The 23,503-nt window shown below is 35.0% G+C and overlaps 1 protein-coding gene across 2 annotated transcripts in view; it reads left to right on the plus strand.

Moving 5' to 3' along the window:
• The window catches only part of Lnpk (lunapark, ER junction formation factor), a 44,901-nt gene that overhangs the window by 5,351 nt on the left and 16,047 nt on the right, over positions 1-23,503 (plus strand). For both annotated transcript variants that reach the window (XM_057755661.1, XM_057755662.1), the window contains exons 2-9: positions 1,190-1,278; positions 3,786-3,827; positions 4,724-4,911; positions 12,338-12,396; positions 15,317-15,357; positions 18,323-18,406; positions 18,494-18,545; positions 22,163-22,360. In XM_057755661.1, the coding sequence (XP_057611644.1) occupies positions 1,252-1,278; positions 3,786-3,827; positions 4,724-4,911; positions 12,338-12,396; positions 15,317-15,357; positions 18,323-18,406; positions 18,494-18,545; positions 22,163-22,360 (691 nt within the window). In that variant the 5' untranslated portion in view covers positions 1,190-1,251. The remainder of the gene's footprint in view (positions 1-1,189; positions 1,279-3,785; positions 3,828-4,723; positions 4,912-12,337; positions 12,397-15,316; positions 15,358-18,322; positions 18,407-18,493; positions 18,546-22,162; positions 22,361-23,503) is intronic.

Raw genomic sequence — 23,503 nt, forward strand, 5'->3', positions numbered from 1 at the left:
TTAATTGTAGTTTATGAAATTGTTGCTTCAGACCACCTTAGGACAGATCATATTTGTGTCCTGAAGAGTCACTTTGTAAGTGAAAGCACTTGGTAATCAGGCATTCCTTACTTTCTAAGAAAAGAAATTCTTAAAAAAGGTATGCCTTGAGCTAATCTTCACATAAAAATAGTGTTGAAATTCTTCCTGGGTGCTGACAATTATTTATTATGGTTAAGATATGGGGATATATGAAAATAAGTGTGTGCACAAATGTATAATGAATAGTTTTACATACTGATAAGCATATATTTGTAGCCTGATAAAAACACATCAGTTTGAAGGTAAAATTTTACTGTTTCGCCGGGCAGTGGTGGTGCACGCCTTTGATCCCAGCACTCGGGAGGCAGAGGCAAGCAGATCTCTGTGAGTTCGAGACCAGCCTGGTCTATAAGAGCTAGTTCCAGGACAGGCTCCAAAGCCACAGAGAAACCCCATCTCGAAAAACCAAAGGAAAAAAAAAATACTGTTTCAACTTAAAAGAGTAGAAATTATATACTTATCTGTTAAATTGACTTATGATATTATCATTTTTAAGTTTTTATGTAATATTTGAGAATCACAGATAAACAAAGGGAATACACAGCTAACTGAAATGAAGGTCATCTAAGTTTGAGGGTCTTAGAATTTTAGTAACACATGCTTAACTGGGTATTGAAGAGCAGTGTTTTTAGAAATACGTCTTAAGGTCTGAAGTCTGAAGATAAAGGAACTTTATGTCATGTTTCTTAGGTGCTATTGGACAAGTCACTAACTCTAGTGTCACTGAGTTTTCATATCTCCAAGGTGATTACAGTAAAGACTGAACTGTGACAAACGATTGATATATTTAATTAACAAAGTAATTAAAGCTCAAACCATTGAAGGATTTATTCCTTTATCACAAGAATAACATAGGGAAACTACTTTAAAAAATAGAAAGTTTGTAGATATGTGTATACTTCTAAAGTGATTTGTCATTAAGTGTCCAGCTCTATTTTTGCCTTCAAATGTGTCCTCACTTTGAATATGCCAGTGGCTGCCTGTTTCAGTTGAGTGGAGACCCACAGACGCTTTATGGTATTTTAATGTAGTATTGCAACATAAAAGTTTTAGAGGGAATGTGCTGTGTATGTAACCTAAAATTTTAAACTATTTGCTTTGTTTTTAGCTGTGACTTCTTTTGGACAACCCATGATATTTATTATTGTGCCAACTTTCTACAAATAAAAGATGGGTGGACTGTTTTCTCGATGGAGGGTAAGAAAACATATTTTCTGTATTGCAAGTTTTCAAGTCTAACATAAAAATGTTACATAAAGTTTTTTGTAAAGGTCTCCTTTGGGGTTTACTTTTCAGTGAGTTTGATACTATATATTTAATATCATTTAAGTCCATTTAGAGTTACTTCTTTGGATATTATTTTGGTAGTTCTGTTTATTTTATGGGTATCTAATATCTCTAGAAATTCATTTTTATTTGTGTATTTTATGCAAGTAGTTTTCTTCTTATATTGCCCAAATCCCAAGTTTATTCTAAAAGTAGTTGAATTTGTTTTATGCTGTAGTTATGGCTTTTATAGACTGCATAATCTGCTTGCTTATTTATCTGTCTATTTATTTAATTAATTATTTTGGAGACAGAATTTTACTGTGCAGCCTTGAATTCACAGAAATTTGCCTCGCCTCTGCTTTCCTAGTGCTGGGGCTTAAGGAATTTTTTTTTTAGCATGCCATATAAATTCACTAATGTCACACTAAATATGCTTTTAAGAGTTATAGGTTGAACAAAATTAAAAATGAAGATTTTGTTAAGCCTTTAGAGAAAGTATCTCAAATTTAAAGATATAAATTACATTGTTAAATACTCTTCTAATGTAAGAAGAGATCATATAGTCTAGGACAAATTAACTTTCTTATTTCTTATAATAGGGACTAGTGATATATGATTTAGCTTTTGACTTGTTAGATTAATCCATGTTTTAGATTTGTGCTATATTGACTCCCTCTTTTTTAAAAATTCACAGGTAAAATTGCATGTATTTATTATATGCAACATGATATTTTAAAGTGTGCACATTATATTATTTAGATCTAACTAATTAGCATATGCATTTGCTCATAATTAACATGCCCTTTGTTAGCATTTTTCAAGAATATGGTATATCAGGACTAGAGAGATGGTTAAGGGGTTAAGAACACCTGTTGCTCTTGCAAAGCCTGAGTTCAGTTTTTAGTACCCTAGAAAGGTTATTCACACCTGCCTGGAACTCCAGCTTTAGGGATGTGGCACCTCTAACTTCCCATGTCCCCTGTACTCACGTTGAGTACACACAGGCATAAATGGGTATGTGCATACTTAAAACACAAATAAACTGTAAGCTGTAGTCCCCATGCTGTGTGGATCTGTAGAATGTATTCTATATGGTGTTTTGTATCCTTTGACCCCCTGTAGCTCTCTACCTCCAATTTCCCTAGACTGGTAGCTTTTCATTTTCTACTATGGGATCAGCTTTTTCCCATCCCAGTGATGTGTGAAATGACTTTCTTTAAAAATCTGACAGACTGAGAATTTTATTATTCCTTTGTTTTTATTTGGTTGGATTATATGAAGTTGCCAGTATTCTGCTTTGACATAAAAAAATGGCAGTTTTGTGTGGTTCAGCCTTACATAAACAACTCTAGTAGGGACTTTAGCACTGACATTTGTTACTGTCTCGATAAATATTTTCTCAATTGTCATTTAAATCATTCTGGCTTATATAAAAATGTATTTGGCAAATAATCTCTGCTATTATACTCATTAAAAATCTAATCTTTATGAAACTGTGTACTTGGGGCTGAAGCGATGGCTCAGAGGTTAAGGTACTGGTTGCATACAATTTCAGCAGCCATACAATTTCCCTCACTCACAACTATTTATAACTTCAGTTCCAGGAGGTCCAGTGCCCTCTTCTGACCTCTTTGGGCACCAGGATGCATGTGGTATACAGATATACATGCAGGCACACACCTATACACATTTAAAACAAAACAAACAACTCTCCCCAGACTGTGTATTTTAGGAATCAGACCTGCAAAGCCTTGTTGTGCTTCAGTGCATCAGACAGTGTGATACTTAGCAGAGCCCAAGGTGAATGAGCTTTTAGCATGATTGAATTAAACTATCTTTAGCCTGTGAATATTTTGGTATATTAATTCCTTTGGATGAAAATTTATTTCTTTATGTAAAAGTCTGTTCTGTTGAGGTTAAGAATGGTAAACGCAGAACTATCGCAGTTGAGAGTTTTAGGGAAAGTGTTACTTTAAGAATCCTAGCTGTACAGTGGACGTGGAGTCCTTATAATCTAAGCACTTGGGAGGCAGAGGCAAGTGGATCTTTGTGAGTTCAAGACTCGCCTGGTCTACAGAGCTATTTCCAGGAAAGGTAGGCCTGTACAAAGAAACCTTGTCTTGAAAAAACAAAAACACCTCCCCCCCAACTATATAGTTTGGTAATTAATTTTTCTATTGTAGTTAAAACAGGTAGAACTATAGCTTGATAACATTGAGAAACCTAGTTGTGAATTAAAATGTTCTAGGCCAGCCTGGTCTAGAAGAGCTAGTTCCAGGACAGGAACCAAAAAAGCTATGGAGAAACCCTGTCTCGAAAAAAAAAAAATAAAAAAAAAAATAAAAAATAAATGTTCTAATGACTGTAAAGCCAAGTGTTTCTAAGTTTGCAGTAACAAGTTCTAATGCCATGCCTTATTTCTGTTTCTAAAACAGGCAAAACCTTCAACAGTCGAAGTTCTAGAAAATATAGATAAGGTATGTTCATTGACTCTAGTATTTTATCTTAATATTTTAATAATTTTACGTTAGAGAAGAGATATGGGAACTTAAAGATAATATAGAGGAATCCTGAGAACTTTAGTGTTACATGATTTAAAAAAAAAAAAAAATCTGGTCTCTCAGTGACTTAAGAAGCCTGTATCAAGTAATAGAATCTGATCGAATGTAGTCAGAGCTAACATGTGTAAATGAGTGTAACAGATAGCATAATAAAGCTTGCTGACTACTGTGTAGCTTTTATCAGTCAGCAAAAATTCTGTAGCTTTGACATTTTTCTCTTATTTAAAAAGTATTTTTTCCTAGGAATATTGGAAGTAGTGAATAGACTGGAATGATGGAGTTTCAGCCATTGTTTTGATTTTGTTGTTTATTTGGAGACAATCTCACTAATATTATTCTGCCTGACTGGCCTAGAACTCTGTGTTTAGACTAGGCTGGCCTCAAACTTGGAGAAATCTGCCTCCCTCTACCCCAGTATTAAAGGTGTATACTACCATCCTGGCCCTACATTGTTACAATTTATATTCTTTGTTTTTTTTTCTTGCCAGTTTTCTAAAGACCATGTATGGAGAGCTATTATTATTATTATTTTTTTTTGGCTCAATAAGTATTTGCTGGTATCAGTTTCATTTCTCCAGTATTAATAATAACATTTAATATTTCAGTTTAAAAATAATTTGTTGAGAAAGACTTTTTAGTTTTTAAGTTCATTTTTAGTTTTCCTTCCCTTATGTTTGCTTTGAAATAGTAGAACATTGAATTTCATTGACTCTTAGGACTCTTGTATGATCTTTCTGTCATATTAGTTCTCTCATTTTAATTTTTAAATGCTTTATGAGATTTAATAATACGGAATATTTCTCTTTTAACAGGAAATTGAAGCATTGGAAGAATTTAGAGAAAAAAATCAGAGATTGCAAAAATTATGGGTTGGAAGATTAATTATCTATTCTTCAGTTCTTTATCTGTTTACATGCTTAATCGTGTACCTGTGGTATCTTCCTGATGAACTTACAGCAAGACTTGCCATGACACTCCCATTCTTCGCTTTTCCTTTTATGTAAGTATTCTTTGTGTTGATCCTTTCTTTTTCTGACCAGATAATTTTAATATATTCATTCTCTTTTTATTATAAGATTGTCTCAGATTGAATAAGTTTGGACTATTTTTTATAGTTTGATAACTATTTTTTTTAATTGTATAATTTCTAGTCTATAACCTAAAGGGTTGTTCTTAATAAAAACCCAGAGTCAGATATTAGGGGGTGAAAACCGAGAGGTCAGAGTAGCAGGGGAGCCAGCCACTAGAGAGACGGTTTACCTCCACCAATGCTCAGACTGAAGGGGTGATCCTGTGTGTCCTCAGACTGCATCTGTCTAAGCTCCTGTCTCCTCCCACCTTGTATTCCTCTCTCTGCCCAGCTATATCCCTTCCTGTCTCCACCTCCCTAATGCTGGGATTAAAGATGTGGGATTTCCAAATACTGGGGTTAAAGGTGTGAGCCACCACCGCCTGGTTTCTAGTGGCTTACTTAGTTCTGCACTCAGATCTTCAGGCAAGCTTTACTTGTTAAAACACAAATAAAATATCACTATATCCTAGGGATAGCACCATTGTTGCTAGTAATATTTTATAGTTTTCTGTTAGGCTACCATAGTTCCTGTAGGCCAATGGTTCTTAACCTGTGGGTATTGACCCCTTCAGAGGTCAAATAACCCTTTCATAGTGGTTGCATAATAGATATCCTGCATATCAGATGTTTACATTATGACTTTTAACAGAAAAATTGCAGTTATGAATTAGTGAAAATAATTTTATGGTTTTGGGGGTCACTACAACATGAAGAATGGTATTAAAGGGTCACAGCCTTAGGAAGGCTGAGAATTACCGCTATAGGCATTGGGCATGATATATGGAGTATGGAGATGAGTGGGGAGGGTTTGTAATACCGAAATAATAAGTGTCCAAATGCCTCCAAGTATGTATCTTTCATCCTAATGCCCCCTTTTAAATTATTGCTATCAGCCAATTATTCCTTCTTAACTATTTCATAATCTGGCACTTTATGGGAGGTGTATCTCAACTGAGGATTTTGGGAAACAGTAAGAAGTCTTTTCATTTAATTAGCAAACATTTATGAATAACAATTGTGTAGACATTGGGTTATAATAGTATATGCTGATCAAAATTTAAAAAATCATTGGCTGTAAATTTTAGGTTTTATATATATGCTAAGGAATCAGTGTGATTAATGTTATGACAGAGAAATACAAAATGCTATGGGAACTTTTAACAGGGGCCCTAACCCAGGCTTGGGGACAGATCCTAGAAACAGTCTTGGTTACGTTTTCCATTGTTCTCAAGTTAAGCAGCTTAGAACAATATCCATTATATCTGAGCTCTGAAGTTCAGAAACTCAGGCAGATTAACTGGGTCTTTGCTTAGACCCAGGCCTGAGTGAGTCTCCAGGGGTCAGACAGAAGTGTATTTGGAGTCTCTGCGGGAGAACTGCAGACTTAGGTTGTTGGTTGACTCTGATTTACCTGGGTAATCCCTATAGTCTCCCACTTAAAATCAATAACTGTGATTGTATCTGCACAGTTACTGTGATTGTATCTGCACAGCACTTGTCTAGATTACTGTGTTAGGAAGGATATCTGTGGCGCTGTTTACTACAGACTCCTGTAAAACTGGTGTTTGAATTTTATACTTGCAGAATGGATATGTGTGACGTGCTGTGACATGGCAGCAAGAGGAGCTGCAGCCACGGCTGTAGGAGTGTGTGGTTTTGAGCAGAATGACGTGAATGCTATCGCTACACTGGGCATTTACCTTTTTATTATGTCGGGGACCCAGCCCCGAGCACAGTCTATCCATGTGCAGCGTAGGCTTTCCCACTTTAGGTGAGCCTTTTAGACATGTCCAGATGTCTTTCTCCTAAGTCATTCTAAATCTAGCCAAATTGACAAGAATAACCAGCACATCATCATAGCCTCTGAGAGTGAAGATCTAATAAATTAGAAGGAAGTAAGAGTGGATCTAGAGTAGGAAGCTAGAAGGATATTATAGTTGATAAAGAGAAATGATGAATGATTTGGGTGGGTGGGAGAAGAGCAGATGGATTGAATGAAATTAATGTGTTGGAGATTTAGGAAGTAGAATTGAGAGGCATTTGGTGATTGGCTGATTATGGGGTGAAGAGGAAGAATCATTTCAAGGATAAAATTCAGGCTTCTAGTTTGGGATGTTTGGTTGAGATTATCATCATTCATCAAAATAGTGAACACCGTGAGTAGGAGAAGGATTGGTAGACACTCATTTTCCAATTGGAGCTGTCGGATGCATGGTTGAGTATGAGTATGGAAGTTAGAGAAAATTCAATAGAAGATATATGAATATATGCCTTCTGTGAGGGCAGAGAAGGGGCGTATTTGGGGTGATGGAGAGGAGAATGCTGTGAAGTGAGCTTGGACAATCAGGCAAGTTCCAGATCATGGGCAGTCAAAGCTGGGAGGAAGCATCTTGTAGTGGAAGAATGGCACGATGGAAATTACATTTAGAGCGTCACTTACGTGCTGTCGTGAGGACTGGTAAGAGGAGAGGAAAAATACAATACCTGCGAAGCTGCTGTGTGAGTTCTTTTGTTTTACTGTTGAGACTGTGTCTACTGTGTGCCAGTAGCTGGCCTGGAACTCACTGTGTGCACCAGGCTGGCCTCAAACCCATAGAGATTGATTGTTTTTGCCTCCCGAGTGCTGTGATTAAAGGCCTACACCACCATGCTTGGTTTCATAAATTTATCTAAAGATAAAGGTGGATTGGGCTGCTCAGTAACACCAGAAGTTAATAAATAATTTAGAAATGTTTTGGAAGTTAAAGCTGACACAATATGATAGGAGAAAATGGGATATAGAAAAAGAAATTTAAGATTTTGGTTTTGCATTTAGTCTGGGACATATTTCTAAATTTGAACTCCCAAACTCATAAAATAATCAACTTTGCATGTACAGAGGTGAACAAGTTTATTTTTATATTCAGATCTGAGAACTGGAATTGAGTTCATGTGAAACATTGCAGTTAATCTTCTGGACATTGGCTGTGGGGCCTCGTCATGTCCTCGGCTAGAGCTTTGTCTCTGAGCTATGCTGCCAGCCTCACTCTTAGCTTATTTGTTTCCCTTCTTTTTAGAAATCTTTTGGAGATTTTTAAATTTCAAGTAGATGAACTTATAATACTGAACTCTAATACTGTTTCCTTTATATTTTTCATAAAAAGGAGAAAATAAGATTAAAAGTATGAGATACTTACTTGATTTAAATATTTTCACAAAACTAGGAAAAATACTTTTACTTGACATTCATTTCTATAGAGCAGTTGATTTTCTGATTATAAAAGGTAATTTATAGATCCCCGATAGAGAACTCCGCTAATTCCAACTGCTGCCCCAAATTGTGCTCTGCTGGATCTGTTACTAAGTCATAAGAATTACTTTTGAAATAATCACTTTATTAAAATAATTATAGTAATTATTTTTGATGATCCTGGGATGGAACCCAGTGCATGAGTTACTTTCCACTGAGCCATGTTCTTAGCCTGAATCATTTTTAAAAGTAGAAAAACTTCATTAAGTGTTTAAGTGTCTACTTGACATAGCCTAGAGTCATCGGAGAAGGGAGTCTCACTTGAAGGGTTGTCTAGATCAGATTGGCCTGAAGACAGCTGCTAAGCATGAGCCTGGGCATAAGCCAGGAAACAGTTTTCCTCCACGGTTTCTACCTTCGAGTTCTTGTTTGAGTTCCTGCCCCGACTTTCCTTAATGATGGACTGTGACATTTTAAGTATAAACCAAATAAAGCATTCCTGTCTTCAGTTGTTTTTTGTTAGTGGGTTTTAGCAGCCACAGAAAGGCAGCTAGAACAGTTAAATTCGTTCATTCATTATTTGTGTGTGTATGTGTGTTTGCACATGTGGGTTTAGGTCAAATAACGTTCTTATTGGGTGGCGGTTCTCTTCTACCATGTGGGTCCTGGGGATTGAATTCGGGCTATCCTACTCTGCTTCAAGAGCTTTTGCCTACTGCGTCTTCTTGCCTACCCATGAAGCATTTGGTTACTGTGCTCTCTGATTGCTGTGTGTCACTGTAGTTAGTGCTCTCTGGTTTGATAAGTTGCAAAACCACCTCACTTCGTCTCATTCATTGTTACCCCGTTCTCTACTGTTGTGGCTTCTGTTTCAGTGAGCTCTTCACTTTGGGAAGCACAGGCCAAGTTACCTAACAAAGAATAGATTGTCTTTCCAGGCAGTGACAGTCAGCATGAAACAATACAGGTGTGCAAGTGGATGCTGAGGTAGATAAAGACTTATTACCTGGGTTATTTTATTGGTAGTGGGAACTGTTACTTAAGTTTGGTTGGCCTTTTTTCCTTAGAGAGCAGTTCTGACGGCTGGACTAGGATTTACTTCAAGTATTGGAAGCAGAAGGAACAATAAAGTGTATTGCTTTATTCTTCACATTTTTATTGATTAGACCACTTAGAAATTTGTCTGATATGTCCGAAATGTGACCATTATCTCTATTATGTATTTGGCGCTGCCTCAACTATAGAGGTCAAGACAGAGCCTTTGCAGTCCAGTCATGCTGTTGCAGAATTGCCCTTGGTAGTAGGGTATCACTGCTCCGTCTTCACCTCGTTTATAAGACGGATGAACTTTAGGTTCCATTATTGTTTCTGAGAACATAGACTTAAGTGGATATAATTTTTTTCAATTCTTTTAAACATTGCGTTTTTAGTGCTGAGGATCAAATCCGAGGCCTTATACCTACTAAACAAATACTCTACTACTGGGCTATATTCCCGGCATAAGATTTAACGCCCTTCGCTTCCCATGTGGATATTTCCTGAGTTAGTTAGAAGACTGGCAAGCATGGCAGCCTTTTGAAGTAAATTCAGTCATTTGGCCAGCCTACTGCTTCCTCCCTTCCTTCCTCCCTTTTCTCCACACAAACACACCCGTGTGGAGGTCAGAGAACAATTTGAAGGAGCTGATTCTCTCCCTCCACTTAGTCCTTAGGCTTGATGGCAAACACCTTTCCCCATCTCAAGGATCCCCATGACAGAAGTTTTAAATTTTTTTGATGAGATGCTGTTTGTCAGTTTTATTTTTATGAATATTGTTTTTTTGTCACGTTTAAGAACTTTTTCTTTAATTATATGCCCCAGAGATTTCCTTCTATGTTTTTTTTCTAAGCCTTTTAAAATAAATATGTTATACTGGTTTGTAATGTATTTTTAATTGACTTTTGTGCAGGGATGAGATGTTGGTTGAAGTCTCCCTAACCCCAGATGCTGCCTAGTGGGTGAATTTTTAGAAAGGAGCAGACCTTTAAAAACTATTTTCATAGATCTTTTAGAAGTGCAATATGTACATATGTAAGGAAACATTATAATGAAACCCATTATTTTATACAACTAATCTGTGGTAGTAAAGTTAAAAAGATAACTAACTTTGTCTAGTTAAGTCTTTGTTTTTGTGGTATTAACATAAGCACTTTCTACTTTTTTGGGCCCTGGTATGTCTCTGTTCACGATTTTCAGTCTGAGAAAACAGTTTGAAAGTTAGTCCATGTTAAGGATTAGATTTTATTTTATGATCCAGTATGTCGGTCTCTGAATTTCTGGTTTAAAATTTAGTGCATTTTGGTGATAAGAAAGAAGTTAATTTTAGTTTTTAAATATAATGTATTTTTTTAGTTTTATAAAAAGGCTTTCTATATATTTTATTTACTTTATTTTGAGCCAGTTATTTGTGGGAGATTTGTTTGGGATGAATTGAATGTCTCCAACTGTGTTCTTGACTAGCTGGAGACCTTCTAGTAAATACTTTGGATTGATACGCCTGCATTTTAGAGTTGATCTATTTGTTTTTTTTTTCAGGAACTTGCATGATAATTACAGGCTGGATTAGCTCACATTCCCACCAACAGTGTACATAAGGGTTCCCTCTTGTCTGTTTGCTTGCCAGAGCTTGATGTGGTAGATGATCTTTTTGATGCTTTTTTGAATTGTAAATATTTTTATATTTCTGTATTCGCTAGGGAAACTAGCCTATAATTTTCTTCTTTTGTTGTTTTATCTTGTTTTCTGGTTTTGGTATCAAGATAATACTGGCTTCATAAAAAGTTTGGTAGTGTCCCCCTTGTATTCTATGGAGGAGTTTAAGCATCAGTGTTCGCTCTTAAAACAGGAGATTTCACTAGTCATCCATCTGGGCCTGTTTCATTTGAAAGATCTATTTATTTATTATTTTTTGTTTAATTTCATTGCTTTTTATAATTCATTTAATTTTTAATCTTTTCATTTGTGTGTATGTATGTTTGTGGGGGTGTTCACACATGTCATGGCACACTATGGAGGACAGTACTGCAGGGCTGATTATGTGCGTTCATGTTGTCAGGTGTTCACAGCACTTTACCTCAGAGCCATCTGGCTGGCCTACTGTTTTTCTATATTTATATTGACTTGAAGAGATGACCTTGACAAGGTTGTGATAGGATTAGTTTTGAATTTCTCTTAATTCTTTTAATATTTTTGGATATGATAGTAGTTCAAAGCCTAAAGAGTTATTGCCATAAAACCCTTTTTTGAGGCAAGGTTTCTCTGTATGGCCTTGGTTGTCCTGGAACTCTCTGTAGACCAGTCTGGCTTCCAACTCACAGAGATCCACCTGCCTCTGCCTCCTGATTGCTGGGATTAAAGACATGTGCCACCACTGCTTAGCTACTATGAAATCTTAAAAGGAGTTATTTAGCTAAATTTTTTTTATCAAGTATTTATTTGAAAGTAAGCCTCCCCTTCATTTCCTTCTCCAGATAGCCTATTCTATTACATAGAGAACTCTCCAATGGATTATGTAATAATGCTCATGTTTGGAAAAGCAAAACATTCTTGCCTGTTCACACAAGAGAACATATATGCCTGTTCCAACAAGGGAACATGTAAGAAAAGTCTTTGGAATTGATACTTTAGAGAAAGCATCCTGAGGTTGGAGAGATGACTTGTGCTTCTCTTGCAGAGACTTGAGTTCAGTTCCTAGCATCTGTGTTAGTAGGTTTACAACTGTAACTTCAGCTCCAGGTATCTTGCACCTTCTTCTGGCCTCTATGGACGTCACCATACATGTGCACATACAAATGCACATAAGTAAAAATAAAATAAATATTAATAAAAGAAAGCATTCTGTAATATTGTTCTTCATGCCTTGGGGGATTCATAGACCCCTTAGAAATGGACAAAAGCAATGGTTTCTCTAGAGAAGTAAAGTCATACAAAGGCAGTTTTATAATTCAAGGGAACCCTTATGGAGTTTAGGTAAAGAACTCCTCTGTTGAAAGCTCAGGCAATCTACTGGATTCCTTGATAGAATATACTAACCCTAATTAAAGTCTATGGATTCTGATTTTGTTTTGAATTTTGCTTCCTCTCTAGCATCTGGACCATAAGAACTGTGCTTATTTTCTTCTTTTCCAAGAGAACAGAGAGAAATAGTAAGTTTAAGTTCCAAATATTTTTTATAAATATATATTAAATAAGCAAACTCATTGTGTGATATTTTATAAGCTAGTTATGAAATAGTTTATGAGACCATAGTGTGTATGAGATTATAGTGTATGTCAGAATTCTTTGCTATACAATAAAATGAAGTTTCTGAACGTAATAAATTTCTATTTTTCATATATATCAGTTCTTATTTAGAATTTTTTTCACAAAACTTTTTTTTAAATAAAAAATTGTATTTGTTGAATTAATCTTTGTGGGAAACATTGGTACAAAGTAAAATATAACACACATATTCTTGTTCTTTTTATTTATTTTATTATTTTATGTGTATGGGTATTTTACCTGCATGTTTGTCTATACTATGTGCGCCACTTGGTACCTGTGGCGTCAAGGAGAGGCCTTTGGATCTCCTAGTTAAAGATGGTTATGAGTGTCTATGTGTGCTAGGAATTGAACCTGGGTCCTTTGGAAGAGTAACCAGTGCTTTTAACCACAGAGCCATTTCTCTGGCCTTCTAACTTTTCTTTTAACTGTATTACTCTCCTAACCTCATAGCCCTTTAGCTTCGTTTTAACTGAAATATAAAAATAAAGAATCAGCTTCTGTGTATGTTTTATATATGTGCAAGTTGTAAAGATTTTCAAGTCTTAAGAAATATCTTAATCAGTTATACATTTATTTATTGAAAATGTTTTCATATAGTATATTCTGATCATTGTTTTCCCTCCCTCAATCCTCCCAGATCCTCCCCACTTCTATACCTAGCTAACTCCACACCCTTTTCTCTCTCTCTTTTGAAAACAAATAGGCAATTAAAGAAAAAGCCAGAATAAGAAAAGCAAAAACAAAAATATCACAAGAAACACATATATATATACACTTAGATACATGCAAAAACAAAACCCATAAAAACACAAAATCAAACATCTTAATCTATAAGACCAGTAAAACAAACAAACAAAGTCCAAAAAGCAAATATGAGACAAAAGGCCTATAAAAATACGTTTGGATCCATTTTGTGTTGGTCATGTATTACTGGGCATGGGGCCTGCCCTAAAGTGTGGTTAACATGCCCAATAAGACTCCATTGGAGAAAACTAATTTTTCCTTTACAAGAGGATGCCATTTGGAGAAAGCTTTTTAGTTAGGGTTGGGAACTTGTATCCATTTCTATTTTTCAGCACTCGAACCGTGTTGACATGACTTTGTGTAAGCCCTGTGTTGGCTGACCCAAGTCTCTGTGAGTTCATACATACACCTGTCCTGTTGTGTCTAGAAGACACTGTTGCCTTGGTGTCACCCATCCCTCTGGCTGTGCAGTCTCTTCTCTGCCACTTTCAAGCTCTCTGAGCCCTGGGGGAAGGAGTTTGAAGAATCCCATTTAGGACTGAGATGTTCCAAAGTTCCTCACTCTCTAAACACTGTCTAGTTGTGAGTCTCTGTTGGTTCCCATGTACTACACATGAAAGGTTCTCTGGTGATGGGTGAGTGAGGCATGCTCTATGGGTATGACAGAATGCCATTACGGGTTCTTCTATTGCTATGTTCAACTTTCCTAATGCTGCGACCCCTTAATGCCATTCCTCATGTTGTGGTGAACTTTAACCATAAAATTAGTTCCATTGCCACTTTATAACTGTAATTTTGCTTCTGTTATGAATCATAATGTAAATATATGATTGCAGGATATCTGATATGCGATTCCTGTAAAAGGGTCATTTGACCTGTACAGGAGTTATGACCCATAGGTTGAAAACCACTGTTTTAACAGAATAGTAGTATTTGGTTTTCTCTTAGGTCTTAGGATTTTGGCCACCTGAGCAGTGTCCGGCATGAGTTCCACCTTGTGGGGTGGGCCTTGAATCTAAGTAGAGAGCAGCTGGTTACTCCCACAGCTTTTGTGCCATTGTTGTACTAGAGTGTCATGCAGATAAGTCACAGCGTGGACAGGGCTTGTAGCTGGGCTGGTGTTGGTCTTTTTCCTCTGCAGTATCGAGTATCTTTCAGTACATGAGCCCCAGTCTTCACTAACAGCAAAGACCCTAGCTAAGCACCAGCTTGACCTCTCTGTGTTCAATGAGAAGTATACATTCTCCTAAAAATAAACTTTCCATATCGTTTGCTTCTTTTTCTTTTTTTTTCCCACTGTACAAAGTTTAATATATTGAATTAATGAATATCTGTGATTCTACTGAAACAGTTATCAACTCATGGTCTATCTTAATTTTGTTTTTGCCTTCATCTTCACTATTTACATTATTTTGAAGTACATCTTAAAATAGAGTAATAATAATATAATGCATTAATCATACTTAGAAATATTAATAAAATATTAATATAAAATATAAAAAATTTCTGGTAATTTAAGAAGTTCTACTTGCTTTAAGAATATTTTGTTTGATTCAGTATGTAAATAAGGTTGTGTAATTAGATGGCCTGCATGTTTTTACATGCCCCATGTATGTAGTACAGATGTCTGTGGAGATTAGAAGAGGGCATTTGATCATTGGAACTGGACTTCTAGGTGGTTGTGAGTTGCCCGATATGGGTGTTTGGAACTAAACTCTAGTTCTGTGCAAGACAGTTCTAGGGAATCTGACACCCTCACACAGACATCCATGCAGGCAAAACACCAATGCACATAAAATAAAAATAAATTGTTCAAAAGATTTTGTCTATATAAAGTCCATTAATATTTTTCCTGAATCTTGAAATGTATAATACAGCCAGAATATGAAATATATGGGTAAACATTAAGATAATTTTTATCTCTGCATATGTGATAAATTTAGAGGAATCCTGGACGTTTTCTTGTGTTTACTTCATGTATATTATTTATGATGATTGAGTTTCATATCTAAGCATCTTAATATTTGATTTAGCTTTTATTTAAATCTTGTTTTCTAGACGAAGCTTTGGATGATTTAAAATCCCAGAAGAAAAAGATAGTAAGTTAAATTTTATCTAAAGTTAATTTATATAAATAAGTTAAGAACTGAATAATTGTTTATATATTATACCTTAATGACTCTATTTTGACAGTATTTTGATGTTGAAATTATGATTTTTTTGTAGTTAATGATAATATACAGGACAAAGATTAGATGTGGTGTTTTTAGATTCTGAGAACTATGCTAGTTGGGAAAGTAAGCAGATAATTCATATTGAAGAACTGAATGAGGCAGAGGGTATAAAGGTGAGTGCCCAGAGTGCTTTTTAGAGCCCCAGTAGAGGAAATGTATACTTGTGTTCATTCTTAAGTTTCTTTAGTACAGAGTACAGAGAGAGACAGAGAGAGAGAGAAAAAAAAAGGGAATATTAGTTATAAGAGAAACTCAACAAGAAAAGACTGAAATGAGAGACTGTGGTATTTTTTCTAGTATCTTTTGCTTTACCCCTGCAATGGTGAACACACGGATACCTATTGAGAGGCTAGTTCGTGAGTGCTTTGTGTGTTTTGGCAAGGGCACTAAAGTAAGACAAAGGGCTGAGGGACTCAGAGGTCGGCACATGAAAGTCTGTAGAAGTGAGTTGATCTTGGGGTTTTACATGTTTCCTTAGTATTAAACTGGAAATGGTGGTGATTGCTGATAGTATGATGTTATATAGAAAACTCATAAGATGGAATTTACTCAAGTATAGTCTGTTTAGTGTACTTGTGTCTGGAGTATAAGTTGATTCGTTTTCTGTTGCTGTGATAAAGAACTGAGGTGTTCAACTTAAACTGATGACAATTCATTTTGGCTCCTGACTTAAAGGTTTTAGTCCTTGATCACTTGCTTGCCTGCGGTAGCACAGTATCTCACGATGGGTGCATGTTGTATGAAAAGAATTTTAGTAACAATTACAACATGTAATGGGGAGTGGGTTTGTATCAATTAGTACTTTAGAGTTATCTTATTAAGGAAAATAAATGAAACAGACACACAAGTGAATATTAAGGCTGACTGATTTACTAGGAATTGCAGTTGTTGAAATAGCATTGATTTGAGTTCTCTGTTAAAGATGACAGTTTTGTCTAACCTTTAAAAAAATTTAAAACATTTTTATCTTTTAAAAACTTTCACTGTATATAGTCATTATATTTATTATGTTACATAAGGACATATTGACACAAGTATGTATTATATTGAGCAAGTTTCCTTCTCGTATCTCCCTGGTCTCCCCACTTCCATTAGTCCCTTTCCCCGTAGACACTCTCACTTGTGTCCTATGTTTACACATGTTTTGTATGTGTGTAAGACCTAGAATCACATACAGGAGAAAACATGCAATACCTGTTTCTCTGAGACTGGCTTAATCTTCTTAATACGCCAGTCTTTGTAAACATAGCAGTAGGCTGCACCTGTAGCTATGCTGATGGAGTCAGTAGCTTCTTGCCACCCTGATATTCACGTTTTTATTATTCATAGTGGAATAAAACTGTAAATTATCTGTAGGTCATGATGCAACATTTTAAGTGCTCACTCACCATATTCGTCTTAGTGACTTCTATTGTGCTAGTGAAGAGCGTTTCTGTTTTTACTGAGAGTTCTGTTTCACAAGAGGTCTAAAAAGCATTAGCATCAGAGATTAAATTCTTTAATATTCCATGATGACATTGATTTGGGGATGTATTCTGTGATACCCTTTTTCTACCTCCATTCTTAATTTTCTCTAGTCCAAAATGAATTTTATATCATAAAATTAAAGTAACTTTATTATATATTATTTATCATTATTAATTATAATTGTGGAATAATTAGTAAAATATTTTAGTTTTACTAAATTGAGATTCATTAATCTTCTCAGAACTTAGCTTCTTAAATGTTGAACATTTAATGGGGAATCTATTAACTTCTATTGTGTGGGTTATTTCTTTTAAAGCTATGCTTTAGCTAAGTAAATGTCATTTGAGTCGCTTTCTAAAATAAGTGTCCCTAGAATGAACACGACCTATAATGAATATAAGTGGTTATTGGTCACTGGGAAGGAGAAGGTCCTGTTCCAATTTTTCCAAAAGCATTTTATATTGCACCCTAGTTTTTTTCGTGCTGACTATCTTAGAATAGATCTTAACTCTAAATATTGCTGAAGTGATATTTTACTAGTGATTAATTTTAAAATCAAACCCCTGTATTAGGCTTTAAAGTGACTTGAGAGCATAGTAAGTAAAGTGCCGGAACAAGAAGTATTTTAATTACAGGCCCTAGTGTGAGCGTAAAACCCAGTACAAATTTTACTTAAATCCTGTTGGTTTTTTGTTTTTTGTTTTTTTTCCTAAAGTCGTTTGAATCTAAGTAAAAAAAAATAAAGGGGGGTGTGGGAGGACGTTAGCTTTTTGAGTCACTTGAGCAAAGCCATGGCTGTTCTCCCAGCTAGTGAGTTTTCACTGCACTTGCAGCAAGCTAATTGCTTCTGCTAATAAATAATCTAAAATCGATGCTGACAGCAGTTAATTGGCACAGAGATTTTATTTTGTAAAGCTCTTGGCTAACGACCTTCTTAAATTAATAGCATTAAGTGCTATGAGGAAATAAATCTGAGGAATTGCCTGTCACTTGCTTGTCATGTCTAATAACTTCCAATAATGATGGCTGATAGATTTCTGCACATTCCATTATTGAAGTCGGTGCATGTAATTATTCTCCTCATTATATGTAAACAATTAGCCATATTTGGTATTTCCTTGCAGTAAAGCTGCTAAAATACAAGCAATGTGTTAGAGGTTAGAAACTATTTTAAAAGCTTGGATTTAAATTATTTGATCGTAGGAAATCTTTCTATTTAGATACATTTGCTGAATGTAAGTACAAACAGGAGAGGGGTGATTTTATTTTTCTTGATTCCAAGATTTTAATATCTTTTGAATACGATTTATAAAAACAAATAATGATTCAAAATATAACAATTTATGGGAATTTTTGTTTGTAGCTTGAAGAAGTCATGGAAAAAGAAACTTATAAGACAGCTAAGTTAATTCTCGAAAGATTTGATCCAGAATCAAAGAAAGCAAAGGTAAAACTGTGACTCTGCTGTTTTTTCCATTACAACTTCTCCATTGTATTCGGGACTGCGTAATTTAAACATTATTGTAATTGACAGGAGTTTGAGCCGCCATCTGCTGGAGCAGCTGTAACTGCAAAACCAGGACAAGGTAAATAACTTTGTAGAAACTGCTGCTGCTGTTGGAAAGATCCATATTTACCCAAGTGAGTTCACGAGTGTGTGTTGGTGGTGTGTAAAAAGTTAAATGCTTTTATGTTCATTTATACTTGGTAATCTGACATATGACATAGAATAGATAACAATATTTTTGCTTTTATTTTGTGGGACTATGTTGATAAGTTAGAATATTGAATATTTATTGAGATTAAAATAAATAATTGATTTTAATTTTGAAATTTAATTAACTTATATTATAATGATCTTTTTCCCTTGCAAATAATAGTTAGGAATATGTTATTAATATCTTTTCATTTTTATGAGTTCCTTCTGGAGAATGAAGATTTTTGTGACAGTTAAAAAACTTTAAAATAACATATTTACTTAATAAAAAAGTAAATAATTTAAAAATGAGAAAAATGAGGATTGAATATATATGAATTTTTTTATATAGTTCATATAGAAATATATAGAAAGAAAAATTTCATATAACAACAAATTTTTGGAGTTGTATTGCCTATCATCACCTTTACATTAAGTATTATAAAATTTCGAGTCATTTTATATTTATTGCTAATTACTTAAATTTAGTTTATTATTATTGTATGTAGGATGTGTGTTGTTGTGTGGGGGGTCATGTATGCCAGGGCTCATGTGTAGCGGTCAAAGGGTAACTCTGTTCAGTTGACTCAATCCTTCCACCTTTTTGTAGGTTAAAGGGGTTATAGGTTCTCAGGCCTATGGGGTAAGCATTTACCTAGTGAGTCTCCTCATCTGCCCCCAGAAATCATTTCATATGGTTATATAAAATATCTCCTGAAGTGCAATGTGAATATTTTGAGTTTGCATTAGTTTTTAATCTTTATTTTTTTCAGTAGTATCTGGTAAGTTTTCAAGATTTTGTGGCATTGAAGAAAAAAATAATAGAAAACTAAAAATGGTCCATGCAGAATTGAAGCCTGGTTTTAAAGTGACGATACTATTTATAGCTTTGAGAGGGAATGTTTTTATAAATATCGACAAGGACCATGAAGATTAAATGAGTCATATTTTAGGTTTCCTAACTGGTATGGCTGTGTGGGAAGAATTCACCCAGTCTTTATAACTAGGATTTTGAATTAGAGAAATATTAGCTTGTTCTTTTCTTTATTTTTTTCATTGTTTTTTTGGTAAAAGTAAAAGTTCACATACAATTAAAATAAATTAGATATATATGTTTCTAAAGAAATTCCCATATTCATAATCAGTGTTAAGTTTTTCTATAGCTTATACATTTGTTAAGCAATCATAGAAAAAAGTTTTATTCTACGTGAAACATTTTTGTGTACATACTTTTAAGAAGTACTGCTGAAGTCTGAATCCATAGGAGCAGAGAGTAAAATTGTTGTTTCCAGAGATACAGAGGTGACAGGGGCAGTAGGGAGATATCGGTCAAAGAACCTACTGTGCTCCTAAGTGCTGAGTCAGTCTTCCGTTCCTATAAAATGTAGTCCCTGTAGGAACTAGACTGCTTAAGAATGCTTCTACTGTGCTCCTAAGTGCTGAGTCAGTCTTCCGTTCCTATAAAATGTAGTCCCTGTAGGAACTAGATGCTTCTACTGTTATTTTCATTTTTCCAGCATTAGGGATTGAACTCAGGGCTTTGCTGATTTCTGGCAGTTGTTCTACTACCTAACTGTAGTTCCCCACGCAGTCCAGACTGACTTTGAGTTGATCTGTGCCTTTGCCTCTTTACTACTTGGATTCCGTGTGGTTTACTATACTTGGCTTTAGATTGCTTAGTTTTTGGTTATTGTAATCCATGAAACCTGTTTATTAGTGCTAATACTAATAACTACTACTTATTAAGTACTTTTCATGTGCTCTGGCTAAGCTCTTAATGTTAATTTTCTCATTCTTTACAATAACCATAGCGATTAAGTATTTTCATTATGAGGAAGCAAAGTTGAGAGATGTCATCAATTTAGAAAAGGCTGTGTGCATATGCAATAAACAATGTAGCTGAAGTTAAGGAAGATTGAGTAGAGAGTCTTCTTATCATAACATTGTTTTAGAACTACTTTTAAACTTACTTTCTTTTGTTTATTCTAATGTAATTTGAGTCTGGCTTAGTTTTGAATTTAAACTAGAATAGCTGGGCATATTCTTATATTTGGTAACTAAATTTTGTTGACTGATTATTAATGTCATCCTTCCGTCGAGAATTTAAGGCTGGAGTGTAGCTCAGTTGATAGAATGCCTGTCTAGGGTGTGTGAAGTCCTGGGCCTGATGCTACATGCCTCTAATTCCACTACTGGGAGATGGAGGCAGGAGGATCAGAAGTTCCAGGTCCTTCTAAGGAGTTTGATATACGTATTCTATGATATATGTACCCTATGATATATCTACTCTATCTAAACAAACATTTTTTTTAAAAAAACTGTCAGATAGAATCCAAATCAAAAATGTTTCATGCACTTTTACTGTTTAGACTAATGAACATACGATTTCTTTAGTTTCAACCCAGTAATTTAGGCTTGTGACAGTTTACTGTGATATACAGAATTAAAAAGTCACAGAGGGTCTCTTTATTTGCTCTCTGATGCTAAGGTGTGAGAGGGACTGTTTATGTTGCTAGGTCGTCTAGTAGATGCTAAGGTGTGAGAGGGACTGTTTACGTCTCTGAGTCATCTAGTCGGTCATGAAACAGTCTGTGTAGCCAGTCAGTAAATAGCCATAAGGGCCATGTGCTCCTTCTGTGCCTTTTCCCAATTGTTTGAAAGCAGCTGTAGATAATATGTAAACAAAAACTACAAACCCAGTGGCAGCTTCAATCTGGCACATTGGACCAATCTCTGCTGTAGAGAATTTTGTAATTTCTAAAACTGAAAGCTACGGTCATGTATAACAGAACATTATATATATATACAAGAGAAGTTTTTCTTCTCTGAATATATTGCACAAATCAGTGTGCCAAGTAGGTAACCATAGTGTGAAGGAGTAGGTACCTAAATAGTTGAAGCATACTTTTTAAATAGTGTTCTTATGACTACTTAAATTATTTTATTAGTACAGAATATACATGTATATATTTCTTTATTAAAATTATTATTTTTAGTCTTGAAAAACAAATCTACTGTTTGAAAATTTTCACCAATTCTGATGTTTTCTTTTTCTTATCACTGTTGGAAGGCTTGTTATAAAAAGATGTGACATGTAACTAGGTGGTGATTTTATTACATTGAATTTGTCAGTAGACAAATCAAGTTGGTTTTTTATTGTTTTGTTTTTCAAGACAGAGTTTATCTTGTGTGTATGTAGCCTTGACTGTCCTGGAACTCATTGTGTAGATCAGGCTGGCCTTGAACTCAAGAGATCAGCCTGTTTCTGCCCCCTGAGTGCTAGGATTAAAGTGTGCACCACCACCGCCTGGCTAGTTTGGTTGTATAAATTTGTACAGTTGGAATATGGGTTCATAGAAAGAATTCTCTAGTTTAGATGTTCTGTAGAATTCACATTATAAATGCTTAGAAACAGTGCCTGTTGGTGCTAAAAAATTTCAGTAAACGTCATTTATGGTTGTGGCTAATATATTAGACATTAAGTCTAGAATATATTATTATTCTCAGAGATTCGTCAGCGAACTGCAGCTCAGAGAAACCTTTCACCAGCACCAGCGAGCTCTAATCAGGGCCCTCCTCCACAAGTTCCAGTCACTCCTGGGCCGTCAAAGGATGCATCGGCTCCAGGGGGACCTCCGGAAAGGACTGCTGCTCCAGCCTTACCCAGGCGCCTTGGATCCCCTGCTACTTCAGTGCCTGGAATGGGTAAACACAGCACTTAATGTTATTTACAGTTTATATTGTTTTCTCTGGTTACCAATAAAATGGACCATTTTCAGACAGTATGGAAATGGCATTTCATTTGGAAATAGCAGAGCAGTTATCTGATTAAGCAGCAGTTCCATATTCAATTAGCTATAACTCTTTACAGCTGGCACCTTGTGATACCAAACCTATTTCTTGAGCTCATTTAACTGTTATGGCTTCTTTGTTTAAATGGCAATAAAACTTTGTAGCGTTCTGTAGTCTAGCATTATCTTTTTATATTCAATTCTTAGAATGGCTCTAGATTTATATATGGTTGGGATAGAGGAGAACACTTTAGCAAGTACTTATATTCTTTGCTAATTCCTCATATAGACACTAAAACATGACAATTAACCATATTTCAGGAAAAATATTCAAGCATTGTAGTGCCTGATATTACTTTTGTAAATATGAGCTAGTAGATTTTTTTCTCATAAGTCATGGAACTATAGTATTTTCTGATCGGCTCCTTTTAAGTTCTATTAAGAGTGTGATTGACCTGTGGATTTTACCCAGTGCTGTACATATGGCCAGCCACTTTTTGTTTTTTGAAGTGTGATTAGGGCAAGAAAATCTATTCATTGCTTTAGCAGATGACATGGTTTGTGTAGATTTCCATGTCAGATTATTAAGTAGGAGTAAACTGTATTTTATTTATGGTATTTAATTCTAATTGAAGTACTTTAGCACTTTATGACTAGTTGCTACTTTCTAGAGCAATGATTTTGAGAGTAGACACTACATTAATCAGTTGGGTAATTAGAGCATTTATTAAATAGAAAAACCCCAATGTTATTTATGGTAGATTTTTGCTTGTATTCCTATAAAAATGCAGCTAAGGTTTTAGAAGACTAGAAAACTATTGATTGTAAATCAAGTAAGAGAACTGACTATGAATGGAATGCATAAAAATCTTAGTATTTAAAATAATTTTAATGCCTTACAATTTTATGTGTAATGATAAAATAGTTATATATTTGTGAAATTGAGACAGCTTAATGGGCTGAAACAGTTCATTTTTTTAGTTGTTTTGTAGGTGATTTGAGATACCCATAATTTGTAAAATCAAATTTCATTTGTTTAAGAACCGAAGACTTGGGT

Source organism: Chionomys nivalis, chromosome 22, assembly GCF_950005125.1.
Source record: "Chionomys nivalis chromosome 22, mChiNiv1.1, whole genome shotgun sequence".
NCBI classification, from domain to species: domain Eukaryota; kingdom Metazoa; phylum Chordata; class Mammalia; order Rodentia; family Cricetidae; genus Chionomys; species Chionomys nivalis.